General features: G+C 32.5%; 1 protein-coding gene across 1 annotated transcript in view; it reads right to left on the bottom strand.

Annotated features, from left to right (window-relative positions):
• Window positions 1-20,515, bottom strand: part of LOC110027396 (bromodomain-containing protein C631.02-like) — a 42,951-nt gene that overhangs the window by 12,394 nt on the left and 10,042 nt on the right. Inside the window, exons 5-6 of the mRNA XM_020728805.1 lie at window positions 13,363-13,597; window positions 5,998-6,079 (exon numbers count right to left, since the gene is read on the bottom strand). Coding sequence (XP_020584464.1) covers window positions 5,998-6,079; window positions 13,363-13,597 — 317 coding nt within the window. The remainder of the gene's footprint in view (window positions 1-5,997; window positions 6,080-13,362; window positions 13,598-20,515) is intronic.

The raw sequence follows: 20,515 nt of genomic DNA, 5'->3' as shown, positions 1-20,515 counted from the left end.
TGACATCATTATCTGACCATCTTTTCCATTTAATCTGGAATTCATAATGACCCACAGGAGTTCAAAATGTAGTCATGTACACATCCTTTGACCGTATCTGACTCGGTTGGTAGTCTGATTTCCAATCAATCTTAGAGAATATTGCAGCTCCAAACAGCTCATCCTGTGGCTTATCGATCACCAAAATCTCTAAATTCGTCTCACGTGACTCTTCCAACTCTGTCAACTTCGATTCTGCTTGTTTTGGTTTATTCAAGCCATTTAAATGTCGTATTATTTCTTGAAAGTGTTGCCGCTTCGGGTTTCCTCGCTCGATACCACAGCTCTCGACCTGCCTAAAATTGTGACGCAGCCCTCATGTCGTGTGAATCCTTTTGATTGTTGCTATTGGAATCCGTTCCCATCGTCTCTCGACCCCGTGACAAGCGGAGCCAGTTTTGTGTGAAACTCCATTATCTTTTTCGTCGTTTCTTGTATTTTCCTAATGCTCTTCAATTTGTCCTCCATATGACTTTCTATGGAAGAAAACCTATTTTCTATGGTGATGGACCTTTCTTCCATCTTAGTTTTAATTTTTCTCACATCTTTCTCTAATTTCTTCTCCAAAAACTCTATTTCCTTGCAGCCTTCTTCCGCTTTTTTTAATCACCAAAAGATGAAAGCATGTACACACATTTATAAGAATTGGGATGGTACAGCACGAGGCACGCCACAATCCAACCGATCTCGCAACAAAAATTAAAGGTATGTTTAGGGTAGTTGCAACTTAATAATAAGTTGTTGATAAACTGCTGAAAAATAATCTGTTTATTCGAAAAAATGCGGTGGCTATTACAATGTTTTTTTTTTTTTGAGAAACGAGACCACAACTATCGCACGTAGCCAGGAACGGTGTGGCAACGTTGATCTCAGCGGTTTGAAAATGCATCTTTTTGAATAAGTTGTCGAAATGTAGTTTACCCAAACGGTCGGTGCATTTTCAAAACGTACCACACCAAATAAGTTGGCCTAAGCCGCAATTAGAATGTAACTCGTGGCTCGTCGGCTCCTCAACAGGCTCAACTCGTGTGGATCGAGTCATGATTAAGGCTTGCGAGTCTCTGTTCATCAGCTTCTGGTTTGCTGGGTATTGGAGTAATATAAGTTGTAATCTAACCTGTGTTGGGGATTTGGGCCTCGATAAGTAGCGATCATGCCATTGCCTCCCAGCTATACGCCACTATCCCGCCTTGTACATGAGATCCTGTGTTTTGCAGGCAATCCTACCTTCTACACTTGAACCCGCAAGTTGCGCCCACGAAATATGGAGTTTTGGGTCTCTGTTAGCTGCGATCCTTCGCGCGGAGCCTTTCCAGCTAGCTCTGATTGCAACTGTACGTGAAGATCGTGCCTTGGATTCTGTGATCCCGTCGGGGAGAAAAATTGGCTCGCTCTGATTGTAGCTGTATCGCGTAGGCCACACTAGAGGAAGAGAAAAATGGTTGTTTCGGTCTTTGAACGCCCCGATTTGATATGTAGGACAAAGCCTTTGGATACCGCATCTCTTATCGCGATTGTATGAGGATCTCGTAAGCAATGCGGTCGTTGCTCACATCTTTAGGCGCAGACTTTTTGATTAGGGCACAATGAGTTTAATCTCTATTCATCGGGATTTTGCTGGTGATATCCCATAAATCAATCACTCTGATACCAATTTGATATGATTCAATGTAGAAATCAACATAAATTTTCACAGAAATTAAGAAAAAAATTCTTATTACAATAATCCAAACAACTCACACAAATATAAAAGATAAGCACATACAATTCGAGATGTAGGTGATCTCTCCCAATTTCTACAATTCGAGATGTAGGTGATCTCTCCAAAACTCTAAACCTAAGACTCGCTATCCAATCCCATACATCCCCCCTAACCCTAAACATAATAAGTCTAATTATACCCAAAAATATTAATAACAAAAGACAAAATTGCCATACATAAGACAAACTTGCCCTTAGATTAGACATAGAAATAACAGTCTGAGACAAACATGAATGACAATAGTTATAAAGAATGCAAATGCTTTGATAGTTGAAAATAAGGTGAACATGATCAGGAAACATGGTTGCTACCATCAAGTTCTATATTTCACTATACTGGTCAACAGCATATGTGCATTTACAACTCATTTTTCTTCTGCTTTTCAACATTCACTGTCTTAGAAATTTCATAGAATGTGTGCATAAGTTTTGATATATTTCATTTCGTTAGGTCATCATCCAGTCCATCAGCAATTATATTCTTTGATAAAAGTAGATTATTCTAATATCACATTTATCAATGGTCCACTGATACCAGTTGGGCCGCCCCAATCATAATATCGAGACTTAGAAATATATTTCTTTACCTATCAAGGCTCGTCTCTATAGAAATTTTTCCTTCCTTTGCGCAGATCATCATTGTAGCTGCCAATGTATCACAGATTACATGATATTTTCTTGATATTTTCTTGTTGCAATCATTTATTCAACGTATTTCTTGTTAATCATGTATACCCTTGGAAACAATAGACTTTATTAACAAGTACAGAAATTATAAAGTGATAATTGAAAAGTAACATTTTTACTTAATTATGCATTTTTAATAAATATGCTATGAAACTGCAAGTGAACAGGTAGACAACTATATGATTTAAACTCTGCTAGCATATCAAACAACAGTCAAATTTTTTCCCACCTTGAAGACAAGGTGTTTTTTGAGAGGGAAGTGTTGTTGCGTCTATGCCTAGTCTAAGGACAAATTTGTCTTTTATATGCCTAAGAGCAATTCGGTCTTTTATTATTATTATTATTATTCGGTATAAAAAGACTTATTATGTTTAGGGTGAGAGGGGATGCATGAGATCGAATTGTGAGTCTTAGGTCTAAGATTTTAGAGAGATTTACAATCTCTCGAATTGTAGGAATTAAGAGAGATCGCCTACCTCTCAAATTATAGGTGCTTATCATTTGCATTTGTGTGAGTTGTTTGGATTATTGCAATAAGAATTTATGTTTCCCCTAATTTCTACAAAAATTTGTGCCTATTTCAACATTGAATCGTATCACAGACCAACGTATATTTTTGTCTTTGGTATGCTTGAATCTTATTTGAACATTGCTTATCTTATAAAATAGGTAGCTCATGGGAGATTAAAATTTTGACTTTCAAAAACTGAAAAGACAGATGTATCACAAATCAGATGACCTGTCCATTTATATAACTTTTATATGTACAATATTTTGTGGTTAAAGAAGACTTTGTGAATGAATAAATTTAAACAAAATATTTTAGAGGCTCTGTATTTATTTAAGGATTACTTTATGCATGCATCCATATTTATATTTCGTGAATATTAGAAGAATTAAAATGTAGAAGTTCGATTAGTGATGATTTTGTAAGATCAAATCTCTAGTCATTAAATCCTGGTAAGTAAAGGGCGTGATGAGTGACAATCAAAATTGGAAATGAATGAATCGTCCTCCTCTGTTAATCCCCTAGTTGAATACAAGTGATCAGCTTGGGTGTGATGATAAGGGGTCAGCTTCCGGTGTGACACTCCTTATACCCACCATTTTAGAAATAAATGTATAAATGTTACACAGGAATGATACTATGCCAAAAAGCTTACAAGCATTGTGCATTTAGAGAAAGTGAGATCAGACTCATTAATAAGTCATAATTCATTAAAAAATCCTTTCATACTAAAATCTCAATTTCACAGCTTGCTAATTCAACTAAAATTAACATAAATGTTAACATGAATAAAACACATGCCTCGTTAACATACGGCAACCTTCCACGTAAAACTAAAAATTTCATGCAAGCAGAACATTTTGAGTTTAACATATGGAAAATTATAAGCGCACAATAGAACTACAATTAACATGAATGAATCATATGCCTCTTTAACGTACGGTGACCTTCCACAAAAAATTAAAAATTTCATGCAAGCAGAAAATTTTGAGTTTAGCATATTGAAAATTATAAGCATACAATAGAAAACAACTACATCAAGAAAAAAAAAATGTATACATGCCAAAATTTTGGAGAAAACCCATTAGAAATGATTATATTTCAAATAGTCATTTTACCATAACAATTGCAGTTGTTATACATTCAATTGATTCATGAACTAGCAAAAAGATTGTGGTGATTCTGACAAGGCCCAGGCTTGTTTGAAAAGCTTGGACAATAAATAGCTCATGCAGCTTTATAGGTAGGCTTACATTGGTTTTAAAGCGTACTCAAGAGCACCAGCAAAAAATTGATTAAAAGTAAATTAATACCCCTTATCTAATTTATTAGCGGTTATTATGGTCAATTGACTAGACCACAATCAAATAATAAAAATATGTCAAAGCCTAAGTATACATGATGTAGCACTTCTAAAACTATGATCATTATGAATAAAACGACAGTAAGAGATTTCACTGTTAAAAGATATATTTCATTTCCATGCCACTTATATTTAGGGAAATTTACATACATAGCAAACAATTTATAAGTATTTACATATCAAACACTTAAATTTTATACTTAAAATAATAACACTTCGGCGTCAAAGTCGTAAATGTGGTTATTATGGTCAATTGACTAGATCACGACCAAATAATATAAATGTGTAAAGTCTATGTATACATAATATAACACTTCTAAACTACGATCATTATCAATAAAACGAAAGTTTCACTCTTAAAAGATATATTTCATTTCCATGCATACATTTATATTTAGGGAAATTTACATACATTAGCACACAATTCATAAGTTCTTATATAACTAACACTTAAACTTTTATACTTACAATAATAACACGGTGTCATGAACCTATGCATTCAAAGGTGTATTTCACTTTAATAAACAAATGTATGTCGATATGAAAGTTTAGGTTTAGAAATATAAATACATAATAATTGTATGGAATGTGAGTAAATACCCCATATATTTAGTGATAATGCTTAAATTTTAATGAAATTTTACTGCACAAAGTTAGATATATTGATGAATATTAATGCTCATTTAGTTCGAATGACCAGAATAAAATATTATATTTTTTTCATATACGTTTGACCATTATCAGAATTGTTTATCCCACTGAGCTTTTAGCTCATCAAATAATATTAAGTTGACTATTATTTCAAACATAAGAAAAGAGTAGGCGGGGTAAAAGTCAATGACCCAAATTTGTCCTATATCCTAGAGTTTTGATGTAAAATTTTGGATATTAGTTAGAAAAATGTACATAAACCAAAAATTATTACAGAAATGTTTAAATTTCCTATGAAGTCTATTAGAAAAAGTTAAAATTTTGGATATTCGTTAGTACATAAACCAAAAATTATTACAGGAATGTTTAAATTTCCTATGAAGTCTATTAGAAAAAGCTTGAAAGTCAATTTTGCTGATCAAAACCATACATGCTCAAGTATTATAAGGAATCTAATAGAGGATTATGAAGTGTGAAATATGTTTATGATGATCTCAAAAGATTAATTTTTCACTCACATAATTAATGGTATGAAAATGAGTCTGAATGAATTATCTGCCCACACCACGTCTCATGGTTGACTTTAAGAAGAGGTCAAAATGGACTTTGGCAGCTAACTAGTTCAAACTATAAAGGTCAAAGTTGGACCAAAAATTAAAAAGCATTGTCCTAGCCAACCACAAGGGTCTAGATAGCTTGCTTACTAACGCATATCAAATGAATAACTGAAGGACTGAATCATCGTCATATCAATTACGAAAAACATATTTGCTGATCTTTTGATAGACAAAGATAAAGAATGACAGAGAGAGCCACAGAACCTCTTAACCCTTTTAATTAATCATCTGATTTACTTTCACTGCTATGAGCACAATGACAACAATACATATTAAAATCTGCATAACTACAAACTACCAGTACCCAAACATTAACAGCAAGCAAACACAGTCAACAATTCTACATAACAAATCATTCACAATGAACTCACCCATGGCGTCGACGTTTATGTTTTGATTTGATTTTTGATGTCGATTTGTCCTGCTGACGCCGAACATCTTCAGCTTCAGTACCTTGAGACAAAGTAAATCCACAATTTACTCAAAACTAAGTGATAAAGAATGCATCCAGTATAAAAGCAAACAAAAAAGGTCAGAACAACAAATAAAGCACAGAAAAGTTCAGCAAATATTACAAAGGCATCGCACCAGATTATCTATTAGTGCTTCAAGTCCAAAAAAAAATTCAATTTCAAGCAACCAAGTGACCGCATGATTCAAATTTCTTAAGGGAATTTACTGGAGCATATCAAAAATTACCAAATCGCAAAAATCAAGCAAGCGCTTCTTACACTTTGACCATAATAACTAGGACGACATCCAAAGTGCTCCTTGTTCAAAGAAAATTTCCACAATTCCCTCTAGGCACCCTAAGTCAATTGGGTTCAGAGCAACTTTCCTGATATTTTGTTCTCATTTTACCATTTTCTTTTATTACTTTGCACTAGATTTTAATAATTAACAGCTATTTTCATTCTGATTATAGCAATTTTTTTTCATTTTCTTATTCTTCCTGATTTTTCTATCTACTCGAGGGTTCCTTCTCCTTATTTGTTGTGGATTATTGGTTTCCCTTCATGTTAAAATAAATACAAAAAAAATCTAATTCATATATTCAGTTTCATTCAGCCTCCTGTCAAGAGGGTTCCTTCTCCTTATTTGTTGTGAATTATTGGTTTCCCATCATGTTAAAATAAATACAAAAAAAATCCAATTCATATATTCAGTTTCATTCAGCCTCCTGTCAAAAAAAAAATTATATGGCAAACAACTTTCACACACACTATATGTCCTCCCTCACCCTTTCTCTCGCTCTTATTCATATCATCTCCCAAATTATATCACCCTGTTACTTAAATTACTAAACAAAATCCTTCAAATTTGAATCTAAGTATAATCGCAAAACTTAACTAATCCATAAATTCTCTCACTAAATTAAATCTGATATTTTTCTACTTAACTTCATTATATTAAATTAATAGGTCCGAAAACATCTATATACACTATTGTTCAAAACAATTTGTTAATCTATTATTACTCACTGAATATTCTTTCCAATTTCACAAACCATGGAGTCTTGTTTGTCGTCTTTGATCTCCCAAGTAAGAGAAAAAAAAGAAGAGTTTTCTTAATCCTTCAAATGTTGCTGCATCTTCCAAGAGATCTGCTCAACTTCCAAAGATTATACTTTGAAAAAGTCAATGTGTGCTGTGTCCGGCACTAGTGCTCCCACTTGTAGCATCAGGAAAAAAGAGAAACAGCTTTTGAAGATGAAATAATATGCTTTTATTATCCTTCCGATGTTATTCTTTGTTTGACTTAAAAAAAGGACATTACACAATTTCTACTCTCCAGAGGAGAGTTCTTTTTGTTATGGTGGGAATGATACACAAGCCAATTAGTTCAGATAGACTCATTTTCTCATAGGCAAAACCTAAGAAGTTGAACTAAGCAACAAATAACTAAACAGACCAATTTTCATATTGCATGGGACTCAATATCATTTGTGGAAGATTTTTAGTTGTTTTTTATTTAAAGATGGCTCGAAATGTAACAAGAATAAATTTATCAGGATTTAGTTTCTTTAGAAATAGATCACCTGTGTATACACTTTCATAATTTATTGCAATTAAAATTATGAAAATTTGTTATAGCTTTTGCTTTGGTTATCTAATTTTATTGCTTTGGGGTTTTATTAACTCAGTGTGCTTAAGATTCAACAACAACAATTTGAGGATTCAGCGTTGGTACTTATTTCTTTATTAATTTCAAGGATCCTATAGCTTTGTTTTACCCAAGTTCTTTGTATTCTTTCATGCAAATGATGCTCCTCTTAACGTCTGCATAAAACTCAGGCACTACATCCTCAACTCTGTAGGAATAGTCTATTACCTCGATTCACTAACTTCTAGGACAAACAATGTTTATCATGTTGGAGGCTCTCTCATGGGCTCAACTTGAATCACTAGCATCTTTTCCTCATCGGCTGCAAGCTGGTAATCTTCCCTTGCGTTCTCACCTTCTTCAATATCACCTGTGTCACTATTCATTCTTTAACCGTTCCCTGCTGCGTGCTATTTGGGCAATCATATGCAACATGCCCAAAATTGGGGAACTTGAGCAACATCTTTGCTTAGACGAATTTGGGAGTGTTGGAGCTCTCCACTTTTTCTCCACTATGAACTAATTTTTCTTCTAGCATGTCGGCTTCAGTGCTACACTATGTGCACGCTTGTTGACTACTCATGAGATTGAACTTTGTTTGAGAGGTGTGGCAGTCAACTAATGATGTCATTTTTCCTCATTTTCAGGGCTAAGGAACGAACATCAAGTAGAGAACAATGAGGCAACAATTGCATCACATTACTAATGGACAATCTCTATCCTCCAAGGTACCTCCCTAATGTACTCCTCTAGTTCCATAAACATATTTCAGCATGAGTTCATAAAATTCAGATGTGTACTCCACAGCATGATCTTGAAAATGTAGGTGATGGAGATTTATGAACAAGTCGATAATATGGAAGAAGAAATTTGTGTTGAAACTCCCTTTTCATCTTAGTCCAACACGTAATTTTGTCTCTTTACACTCTTTAGCGTAGCCGTTTCAAATTTTTCTATCACAAAAATACTCTTCCTTAGCTTAAAGGCGGTTAGTTTACCCTTTTGTCAGGTGGGACGTTTTTTTATTCAAAGACACATTCCATTACCTGGAGCCACTCGATAAATTAGTCCAAGTTCAAGCGATCATGAAAATTTAACAAGTCAATCTTCACTCCAAATTCTTAACTTCTCCTATTATATTCCATGTCAAATCTTCAAGGTATTGGGTCTTCATCACTGAAAATTGTCAAGTGAAAGAGATTCACTTCCACCTCTCAATCTAGCGATTCGGCGATTTACCATTGTGGTTATGAGCGACCTCACTAGATTGTCTCCTCTCAAAGACGGTAAGCCTCTGTTGCAGTTAAAAGAATTCCCACTACATGTCCTCCATAGTGAGCTCCTAAACACCTCGAGCGATTCACCATTGTGGTTATGAGCGACCTCACTAGATTATCTCCTCTCAAAGACGATAAGCCTCTGTTGCAGTTAAAAGAATTCCCGCTACATGTCCTCCATAGTGAGCTCCTAAACACCTCGTTGCCAATTTTTCCTTGGCAGCGACGGTTTGTTCTTGCAGTGGAAGTTTAAACAAAAAAGAGTAATATCGTTTAGGGTTAGGATTAGGGTTAGGATTAGGGTTAGGGCCAGGTGAAAACGCAGGGAAAATTTTTGGTAGGGGTGTTAAGTTAGATTATATGGATTCTTGTTTTAGGTGTAAGAATGGAAAAAGAGTGATATCGTTTAGGGTTAGGATTAGGGTTAAGGTTAGGGCTAGGGCCAGGTGAAAACGCGGGGAAATTTGTTGGTAGGGGTGTTAAGTTAGATTATATGGATTCTTGTTTTAGGTGTAAGAATGACAAATCCCTAAAAATTTAGAGTTTTTCGGGCTCTGATACCATATGATATTGCTCTATGATTCCTAGAAGGTGTGAAAGGATAAAAGAAAGGGGTTCTGCGAGGAGGTGATTGTGGAAAAGCAATGGGAGGGAAGATAATAAACAAGTTTGAAGAAATTTGGAATACGATAGGCGTTGTTCGATGGTTGTCCAGATTGAAAATAATAGAGGGAACTCTGAATCGATGATTTTCGGGCGGAGAGGAGGTTCCAACATCTGATCCAAGGTAAGATAACAACACACTACTTGCAAAGGAAAATGATACAACACTCCTTAAGGTAGAAATCAAATATTACAATCTTCAAAACTCACAAACAAAACAAAGTCCACAAAGCAGAAAATAAAACATACAAATATGCCCCAAAAAACACTAATTAAAAAATAGGATATAGGAAGAAAATGGAAAAGGGAAATAAAATGGTGCAAAACTGGAATTTTGATGGAATCGCGTTTGATTCTAGCGCAGTCGCGTCCTTTTCAAGATCCAGTGAAATCTGCAGACGATAGAATCCCGTAGAAACAAGATTATGGAGCTCTGGAGTAACGCTCTCACGTCAATAAAAAAGAAACTAATTGTTATTTTCTTGCTATATTTAAATTTAATCATCAAAATTTGTGATGATGGGTGAAAGATGTGAAAGAGAAATGGATTCTACATTAAAAAAGGACAATAGTCTCTCTCTATCAAAACATTTCAAAGAAAAATGCACACAACAATACAAAAATGTATACCCATACACAAAGTGAGTAAATTGTCGTTCTACATCAATTATTCTTCATTTCAAATTTTGAATATCTAGAATTTAAAGTAGCAAACGTTATTGGTAATTTAAACAACAACTAAAAAGCCTTAATCATTAAAAATTTACACATGAGCATGCACATGCACGCACACATAATCAAAACATATAGATGCAAAGGGCGCAATACAACAAAAATTTAGTCCCACAGTCATAAAACAAATGGATAAAAAAATATAATGCAAGAGTATAAGAAAATAAGTGAAACTCAAAATTCCTCAAAAGTTACAAAAAAAAAATTAGCACAACCAATTCAATTTTAAGCTAACCTTACAAATCAATTAGATATCAAATAAACTTTGATTTTGTACTGACTCATGGATATACATCTCAAGTATGTAATATGTTTGTGTCTACATAATAAATACACTATTTATTTAAATATTTGCACATTGATTTTTGTGAATATGCTAGAATACCTAAAATTACACTACTATTGTTGGGTCCCAAGTTCTAAATAAAAAAAGTCGTGAGTTGTGCTAGGTAGTTGACAGCCAGTGTAAAAATTTAATCAAAAAACTATGACATGAATTCTTTATTATTGTGTTAATGCTAAAGTGTCCCCTGGAAGCAACATATTGTATTATCTAAATAGAGTGAAAAATGTGCAAAGGCCAATGCACCGGTGCCCGTGTATAGTGTTAAATAAACAAGAGTTCTCATATTATTGACGGATGCGGGTAAAAAATTACTCCATGAAACTAATATTAGAATAGGAACTTGAAATATAGGCATTCTCACAAATAAATTAATAGAAATACTAGATATTATGATACATAGAAAGATAAATATCATATGCAATCAAGAAATTAAATGGGTTGAAGAAAAGGTTAAGAAGAATGATAGCCTAGATTTTAAATTTTGATATTAAAATAGGAATCGTACAAGAAATGGTGTAATATAATTATAGATATGAGTTTGAAAGACAATATCATAAAAATTAATAGAATTGGAGACAACATTATAGCAAATAAAGATTATTGTTGATACTATTTTTTTTTAACGTTACAAGTGTTTATGCTCCCTAAGTAAGTTTGGATACATATACAAAAGAAATATTATGAAATGAACCATAAGAATTAATACAAAGGATCCCTTTTAAAAAAAAAAATTTATTTAATGAGATTTAAATGGACATGTCAGTCAAGGGTATGAAGATTTTAAAAGCATTCATGGTGGTTCTGGTTTTTGAGTGATTAATGAAGAAGGAAAATTTATATTGAATTTTGATTTAGCTAATGATTTTGTTATTGCTAATACTTAATTTAAGAAAAAAATGAGCATATTATCAGTTATAAGAAGGGGTCAGATAAAAAACAAAATAATTATTTTAATTTGAGAAAATTAGATAGTCAAGATTGTAAAGATCGTAAGGTCATTTCAAATAAAAATTTAAGCACCCACATCGATTATCGGTTTTGAATTTTAAATTGAATGGTTGGAAGATTAAAATATAATGAAATATTATCATAACATTAGATGGAGACACTTAAAAGACTAAAAAAATATTTTTATAAGTAAACTTCATTATTTTAAAATTTGAGATTTTCCTAAAATAGTTAAAACTATAGGGATAAATAATGAGTACTGTGAAACAAGTTGCAAAACATGTTTTGCGAATCTTAAAAAAACTATTGTGAATAAAAATAGTTGGTGGTGAAATAATAATGGGTAAAATAGATAAAGAAAAATAAGACATTACCTTATACAAATTAATTTAGATGTAAAAACTTCAATAATTGGAAAAAATATAAGCTGATCTGCAGAGAATCTAAGAGAATAATTTGTGATATTAAGAATTTTATTTGTAAGGATCTTTATAAAAAATTAGATACTAAAGAGAGTGAAAAAATATACACATAAACTCATCAAACAAAGATATGAGAAAACTAAAAATTTAGTTTAAGTTAAATAAATTTACAATAAAAATAAAATGTAAATTTCTTATATGAGTATATTCAACATAAGCGGGTGAGATATTTTAATAATTTTTTCAACAAAAATTGTGAAAATACAATAGACGTTAGTTATCCTAATATCTTAAATAATAACAAAATTTTTTATATTCACTATTACATTAGTAAAACAAAAGTTGATAAGATATTAAAGAAAATGAAGTGTAAAAAAGCACTAGAACTTAATAATATTTCAATAACAGTATGAAAATGTTTAAAAGGTATGGGAATTTTTTGGCTTACTAAACTTTTTAATAATAATTTAAAAACTAAAAGATGTCTGATGAGTGGAGAAGGAGTTTATTAGTTTTTATGTTTACAAATTAAGGTGATGCACAAAGTGTGCAAATTATGAAAAAATTAATTTATGTGTCATACATTAAAACCATGTGAGAGAATAATTGAACAGAGGTTATGACGTGATACAAAAATTTCTAAAAATTGATTTGAATTCATGTCGAGCAAACCTACTGTGAAAGTTATACATTTATTAAGAGCCTTCATGAAGAAGTATAGGGATAGTAAGAAGGATCTACATATGATGTTTGTTGATTTAGAAAAGTATATGATAAGATTCCAAGAGAAGTACTTTGGAGAGTTCTAGAAAAGAAATATGTTAATATTGATTATATTCAAGTCATTAAACATATATATACTAGAGTTGTTACTTATGTTTGAACACAAGGAGGATTGACCTAGTATTTTCCTATTTCGGTTCAATTATATCAAAGATCGGCTTTAACCCCATATCTTTGTGCTTTAGTTATGGATGTTCTTACTAGACATACATAGAAAGATGTCCCTTGGTGCATCTTTTTGCTAATGATATCCTTCTTGTGGAAAAAAATAAGAAAATTTTAATAAAAAAAGAAAAAAAAAACAAAAAAGCCCAAAATAAACAACTGCTAAGCAAACTATTGTGGTCTGGAAGCAATAGCTAGACATTTAACCCGGAATGTACCAAAAACATTTAACCTGGAATGTACCAAAAAAAAAACAAAATAAAGGAAAATCTTTCCACCGCCAATAATAACTCTCACCAATAGGCATCTCTGTAAGCAAACTAGCAGCCGTCCAGTATTTCATGAAGTTTTTCTTCACTCGTTTCATTAATTCCAAAATGTAATCACCCTTATTGTTGTACTTGTAGCAGTTATCCCATATAAACTGCACGTCATTAAAAACATCTAAAGAAGTCTTGTACTTAGCTCCATGCTCCAGATCATGGCAGATGCTTCCAAAATCCATAGGAGTGTCGATGATATCAAAATAATCCTCATGCAAAAAAAAGTTCAATTTTAGTATTTCAATCAACTTTATATAGAAGTAAAAATTCCACCGGTGTGGCAGGCAAATAAAGTTAAAGAGATTTACATACATACCACTTAATTCTTATGTATTTACATATCTAACAACTAAACGTCAATTTTTACATATATGCCACCATACCTATACATGAAAAGATGTGTTTCACCTTTTCAAGCTTAAAATAGTAAAAAATTTTATGTGATATTAAAGATTGGGTGGTATAAATGTAAAAAAGAAGAGGCTAGGTGTTAGATATGTAAATGCATAAAAATTGGGTGGTATGTATGCAAATGCCCCATAAAATTAATGTCAAAAAATTGCAAAAAGAAGATATATAGAAGCCATGCAAAACAAGTTTATCATCTAACATAATGCTCAATAAAAATGAATTGAGTACTAGGATACATAAACCGGATCCCATATAATTATAATAAGGCCAATTATAATAAAAATTAAATTTACTGTATATAATAGACCTTGCACTTCTAATTGATAAATCAAATTTAACACCTCATTTTTTTCATATTTTCATTTCAAGAGAAGTGAGGATAAATCACCAACCGCATTAAGCATCTTTAACAGATTCGATACCTCATGCACACAAAGGGAAAATGATAGGTTCCTCCGCTATAAGCATGCAGACATAAGATCCCTAACAAGCCCCAAAGAACGCTAGATGGGTAAATCATTAGGATTTGTGAAAAATAGATCAAGTAAATGCAACACTTTATTCCAAGGTCAATTTTAAATTAAAAATTCTACATTGCGATGGTAGAGCAAAAGATCTTGCTAAGCTAGTAGTGACAAAAATTGACCACCAACAAAAACAACAACAAAACCTTCATCCCATTAAGTGGGGTTGGTGCACGGCCTCAACACAAAAGTCAACCACCATCTAAGTGAAGGAAGGGGAAAAACCAAAGTTGCAAGTGACAAAATTGGCCCAATCCAAAAAAAAAACTAGAATGAGTATAGATAATCTCTCCATCATCTTTGACTTCCAGCAAGAATAAAGTATGATAAATGGAGAAAGATTCATAAATAGAGTAAAAATACTTTGGGGATTAACTAGTGATGATAACCTGAGCTTAAAAAATTACTTTACGAAATATAATATTTAGAATTTTAGTAAAGGTAAAAAAATGTCATGCCCCATTTTTCACACCTCACAAAAATGATTCAAATTATTTTAGAAAACCCTAAATTTTCGAAGGATCACTTTAACTCGCACAGGGACAGAAGCATGCATATACATAGGTAATCATAAGTACATTAGTTTATTTAAATCAATTAATCAATTAAATCTTCTGTATAAAGTTTAATTTGATTCTATTGCAGAACAAGTTTTGTACTGTAGCAAAAAAATATTTTTACACTTAAAATTTGCATACAAGAAACACATATAACTTGCATTTAGCTTTCAATTAAATTTGAATTGAGAAGTTAAAAATTAAGCAAATTAAAAAAAGTATGTATAATTAAGATTTTTCATAGAAAAATAAAATTTCCCAATGACCGATTCAAGGACTTATTCTATTATCAATTATCTGTTGAGTAAAATATATAATTTCTAATCAAGAAAATAATTTTCACTTAATCTGATGCATTCAATTTTGTATGAATTTAAATGTGCATAAGATATTACAAATACATTTTTTTGCAAAGTGCGCATTATTGTTTGACCAGGCATGATAAAAAATGATTACCCGAAATTTTTTTCTTAAGTGTGAAAAACATACATTTCAAGCATTTAAAGTAAGTTAGCACTTTATTAAAGTCTTGTATTTTTTTAAATAAGGCAAATTTGTATTTTTAATGAAAAAATTAATACAGCTAATAAAAATTACATGTGAGATAAAAACTATATGTATTTAAATATTCATTAATGAAAATTAAATAACCTTAAGAGGGTAATGTATGCAAATAGATTGGTATGATAACCTCTACAGTTGAGGCGACAAAAAGTAAGCCCATGTGGAGGTGAAAGAGTCCTCAAACTGGTATTGATATCAGAACTAGTAAGAAATTCAACAAAAAAAGCAAAGCAAATTTTTATTGATGTAGAGAGAAGCTTACAACACAATACAACAGAAAATAACAACATAAAATATGAACTACATAAACAAACACCTCTAAGATATATTCCAAGGGCGACAGAGGTTGACTAGGTACTTCAATATCAATATCATTTTCTATTTATATGCACGGGTGCCTTAGTGTTTCCCAACTAATACCATAAAGGGGGCAAATTCATCATAGTCAAGAATGCACAAACAAGCATATATATATATATATATATATATATTAATTTATTCAAGTATACTGTAGTCGAACATAAAGAGCATATAATTACATGTTTATCACCAGTTTGACTTACAATTGCCAGTGCCATACAATTATAATAATATGGGACACTATTGAGCATCACCAAAAATGGCTCTAAGAGTATAACAACAATAATCCACAACAAAAAACTTCACTCCAAGACTAGGACAAGTACCCCAGAGATTTGGAAAGGAAACTCATGAGGGCACACAAATCCCTCCTAAACTTGCTCCTCCCAACCATCAACCAGTTGTGAAAAGAAAGTCAGCACTTTCTATGCTAAGAACACCCTCATATAATGTATTTGATACATATGTTTGGGCAAAGCTTCAAATTGCCCTAAAGAAGTAGAAGAAACACGTGAAGATGAAGATGGTCACCTAATATATACTACTAATGGAGAGTTTATCATAGTTCGACAAGTTTTAAGCCCCGCTATAAATCAAAAACAAAGTGGCTCCGCCATAGAATTGCTCATACTAGGTGTATGGTGCAAAACAAAGCGTGCAACATTATGATTGTTGCTAGGAAATGAAAAAATGTGGAGGCCAAGAAGATGTTAGAATATTTAAACCTGCCAATACAAAAGAACCCAATGGCTTACAAACTATATCGGTTACAAAAGGAAATGAAATTCAATTTTTAGAATGATATTTAGTACAATTTTCTATGGGTTACAAAGCGCATAAAAAGGTCTGGTGTGACAATCGCTAAGGAGCCTGCCCATTTACTTTTAGGACAACCTTGAAAGTATAATACATGTATTATCCCTGAAAGTTATAAAAGCATGTGCACCTTTATAATAAAAAGGCAAGAAGGAATATTGCTGCCCATGAGAGAAGATATTACGATACTAGAGCTTATTCAATCATTTCCAAATCTATATTTACATGAGCTATGCAAGACTCGCCTTCTACTTATGCTCTCATGGTGATGGAGGAAAATCAAGAGGAACTTAACTCAGAGAAGATTCAACCTTTGCTACAAGAATTTCAATTTGTATTTTCTATAGAGTTACCAACAGGATTACCTCTGATAAGAGATTTCCAGCATATGATAGATTTTATCCATGGCATTGTTATTCCCCATCATCCAAATTATCTAGCAAGATCTATAAAAAAAAATAAAACTACGACACTTTGTAGAACTTCTTGCAAAGAGAATCATTCATGAAAGCACTGGTCCTGGTGCAATAACTACCTTACTAGTTCAAAAAAAAATGACACTAGAGAATATGGATTAACAACCGGACAATCAAAAAATACCATAAAATATCAACTCTCAATTCCTATAGCTGACAATATACTTGGTCAATTACAAGAAACATGCATTTCCTCTAAGATTGACCTACATAGAAGTTATCACCATATACGAATGAAGTTAATAAATGAATAAAAGCGAACTTTAAAAACATAAGATGAGCGAACAGTAGTGTCTTTCAGCCGATCCAATGTTCCAACTCATTTGAATATTTAATGATGCAAGTATTTTGATTGTTCATTGATAAATTACTGATTGTATACTTCGAAGATATACCAATGTATAGCTGCACTCTAGAGTAAAATCTGCATCATTTGCAACAATTATTCAAGTTTCTACATAAAAAAAAATCAAACTTCTATCCGAGTAAATGTAAATTCCTAGCAAACAAGATTGATTTTATTGGATATGTTATTTATACTGTTGGGATAGAAAGGGTTATAGAAAAGATTAATAAATTCCTTGGTTACTTATCAGTTCGGTGCTTCCACATATTGATCTCTTTCTATCAAGGATCTACTAAAGATTTTAGCCCGGTGGCAGCTCCTATGACCGAGGTAAAGAAGATAAATTCATTTGGACACTTGTGGCCAAAACTATTTTTGAAAAGCTTAAACATATTGTATTTCAATTCATTTGGACTCCCGCAACCCAATCTAATTTTCACATTCCATTTGATCTAAACTTTGGATATGAGGGAACATTGCCTGCCCAGCATGCGTGTTGCACCAGTATATTGCACTAGGTAATTAATCTTTTTGCCCATATGATAAGTAAATAATTGACTATGAAAAGTGGTGGTGGCCTTCTTTTCCTAGAGGATGTCAAGTTTCAAAGATATTTCATGTTCCATCAATAGACCACCATTATAGCCAGCACTTATCTAAGCTAACAAAATTTCCATGCATGGTGATAACTCCAATTGGTAGCATTATCTTCAATCATTTTAAAGATCTAGAATGGCTAATAATAAATCGGCTTCAGCTTATCAACTTCTTACTTGACTTAATCCTAACATAAAATGCAGCCAAACAAGATCATCCACTATGATGTTGGCTTTTAACACAATGTTGGCCATGCCCTTCCATATAGTTTTGTTAAATTCTTAGTAATTGCTTCCTCATCGCATGAGAATTCATGAATGGTTTTATGAAACTTTTGCGCCATTTTTCTATCAACTTTAACCCCACAAACAGTAGTGGGGGTAATAGAGAAGTTGAAATTGAATGGGCATTAAAGTGGATAACTCAAACAAAACTCAAAGAAAGTATTCAACATCAAAGAGCTAAAGGTTCGTTGAAGACAAACTATAAAAGAGGGCTGCTATCATCTTTAAGTTTATGATGCTTATTACTGTAGCTTCACAATAGATGCACCATCATTCGCTTCATTGCCTCTACTGACCATTTATCTAGTGATGGAAGATGGTGGTACTGCTATTTAGCCAAGTATCTATCTTGGCCCGTAAAGCATATAAATATTACTCAGGAACCTATGGCGTCTGGCAAACAAAATTGAATTAAGTCAAGTGTACCCCAAAAAGAAAAAATCATATGACATCATTGGTGATTACATTTATGCAAGGGGTCAAAATCTTGGAGATGCAATTCATGATCAGTAATAAAAATAATAATAATTACTTCTTTTTTCTTTTGAACATCCTCCCAAAAATTTCAAGAAAATGCTTTTCAATGGGTCATTTAGCATTGGAGTAGCATATGCATGCTTAGTTTTCAATTTGCAGTTCTGAAGATATTATATAATAAGAGCCCTTTCATGAACTTACAAATGTCAAGTTGCGTCCTTGGTCAGTACACACAGAACTACAGATTTGATATAGGCGTATCCATTCCAAAATGTAAGCTACTTAAGATGAGTGTAATGCTCACATCCATTATATCCGATCAACATCTTCATAAGTGCATAATTTTTTTTTGTAAAGATCATATCTCCATATGAACTCCAAAGTTACTTTGAAAAAAAAAATCATTTATATATTCCATATTATATTCATTTGCACAAGTAGTTCATCCAACACAATAGTGCTAAAAAAATAGGATGATGATGGCTGAGACAGCATGTTATCCATTTTATTACAAATGCCCTTCTCATAATTTATCGCTCGGTTAAGCTATTGGAGATATGTAATCTACTTCATTGTATGGCCTATTACAGCTTTGTTTGAGCCTATAGATGCTAAAGTAATTTGAAGGTAGTTTATACAACAATCTCCTTCCCCAACAAGTAGGCACAACAAATCTTGATGTAGTACAAATAACTATTTATCATAAGTAGGAGAATTCTTTTGTGCCCTTGAAAAATCTCTGTGATGTTTTAACGAGTCTCATATCTTGTATCAGAAAATATCTCATTACATAACCACTTGCAACAGCCTCTCACTCAAATATTCCATGCAAATTTGTTGGGACAAGAGTGAGGTCTCGCTTATCAAACTTGTAAATTACTCTGGTGAAGGCATACAGTGGAGCAAGAAAAAAAGCCAATATTAAAAAATGGTGAGGAAGTTTATACACATTTGGAAAGCACCCGTAAAGCTCCTTACATCAATATTTGTGTTAACATGTTTGCTCTGTGTCCCTTTTCACATTATTAGGGTCAATTGTCATCACTTACATGTGAGCCATAATATACCAAGTCCAATATGAGAATAAATGTGAAATCAAGAACTAGCAAGGTCCTTCCATTTTTGGTAAACCAATGCAATGATTTTTAGCCATTATGAAAGTGTAGGCTATCAAAGACGTCATGATAGACATCCAGTGAGATTACCTCAAATAGCATCTCATCAATACAATCATTTGAGACAAAATTTTGATCAACACTTGCAAATAATTTTCATCTATCCTCTTTTAAATTCAACATAAAAAAAAGAGCTTGTAGAGTATGTTGTCTAATTACAATTTATGCCCCAAATTAGCAGTAGCAAGATTCTTTTAATTGTTAGTGATGATGATTATATTGATCACCTCCCACTTGATCTGCAGTCTTTAAGTGATAAACACCTCTCGCATGCACAGTAAAAGATGACATGTCATATACTTCAACATTACCATTAAAGAAAGATGATTTCTCCTTAACCCTGGAATTAACATGGTGTTATTCCCAACATAGTGGTTGATTTTCCTTTTCATTATTCTCCCGCTTTCCATAAAAGAATTTTCAATGCAGCTGCTAGCATTTCTCCTTCGTAAGGCTGGGAATTTTTCAATGGTCCCATAATTTGCAAAAACATTGATTTTAGAAAAATGAACATCTAAGAACATTGTTTGCCTCTTTCCC

The sequence above is a fragment of the Phalaenopsis equestris genome, unplaced genomic scaffold (assembly GCF_001263595.1).
Source record: "Phalaenopsis equestris unplaced genomic scaffold, ASM126359v1 Scaffold000002, whole genome shotgun sequence".
NCBI lineage: Eukaryota > Viridiplantae > Streptophyta > Magnoliopsida > Asparagales > Orchidaceae > Phalaenopsis > Phalaenopsis equestris.
This window is presented reverse-complemented; position numbering and strand designations above follow the sequence as displayed.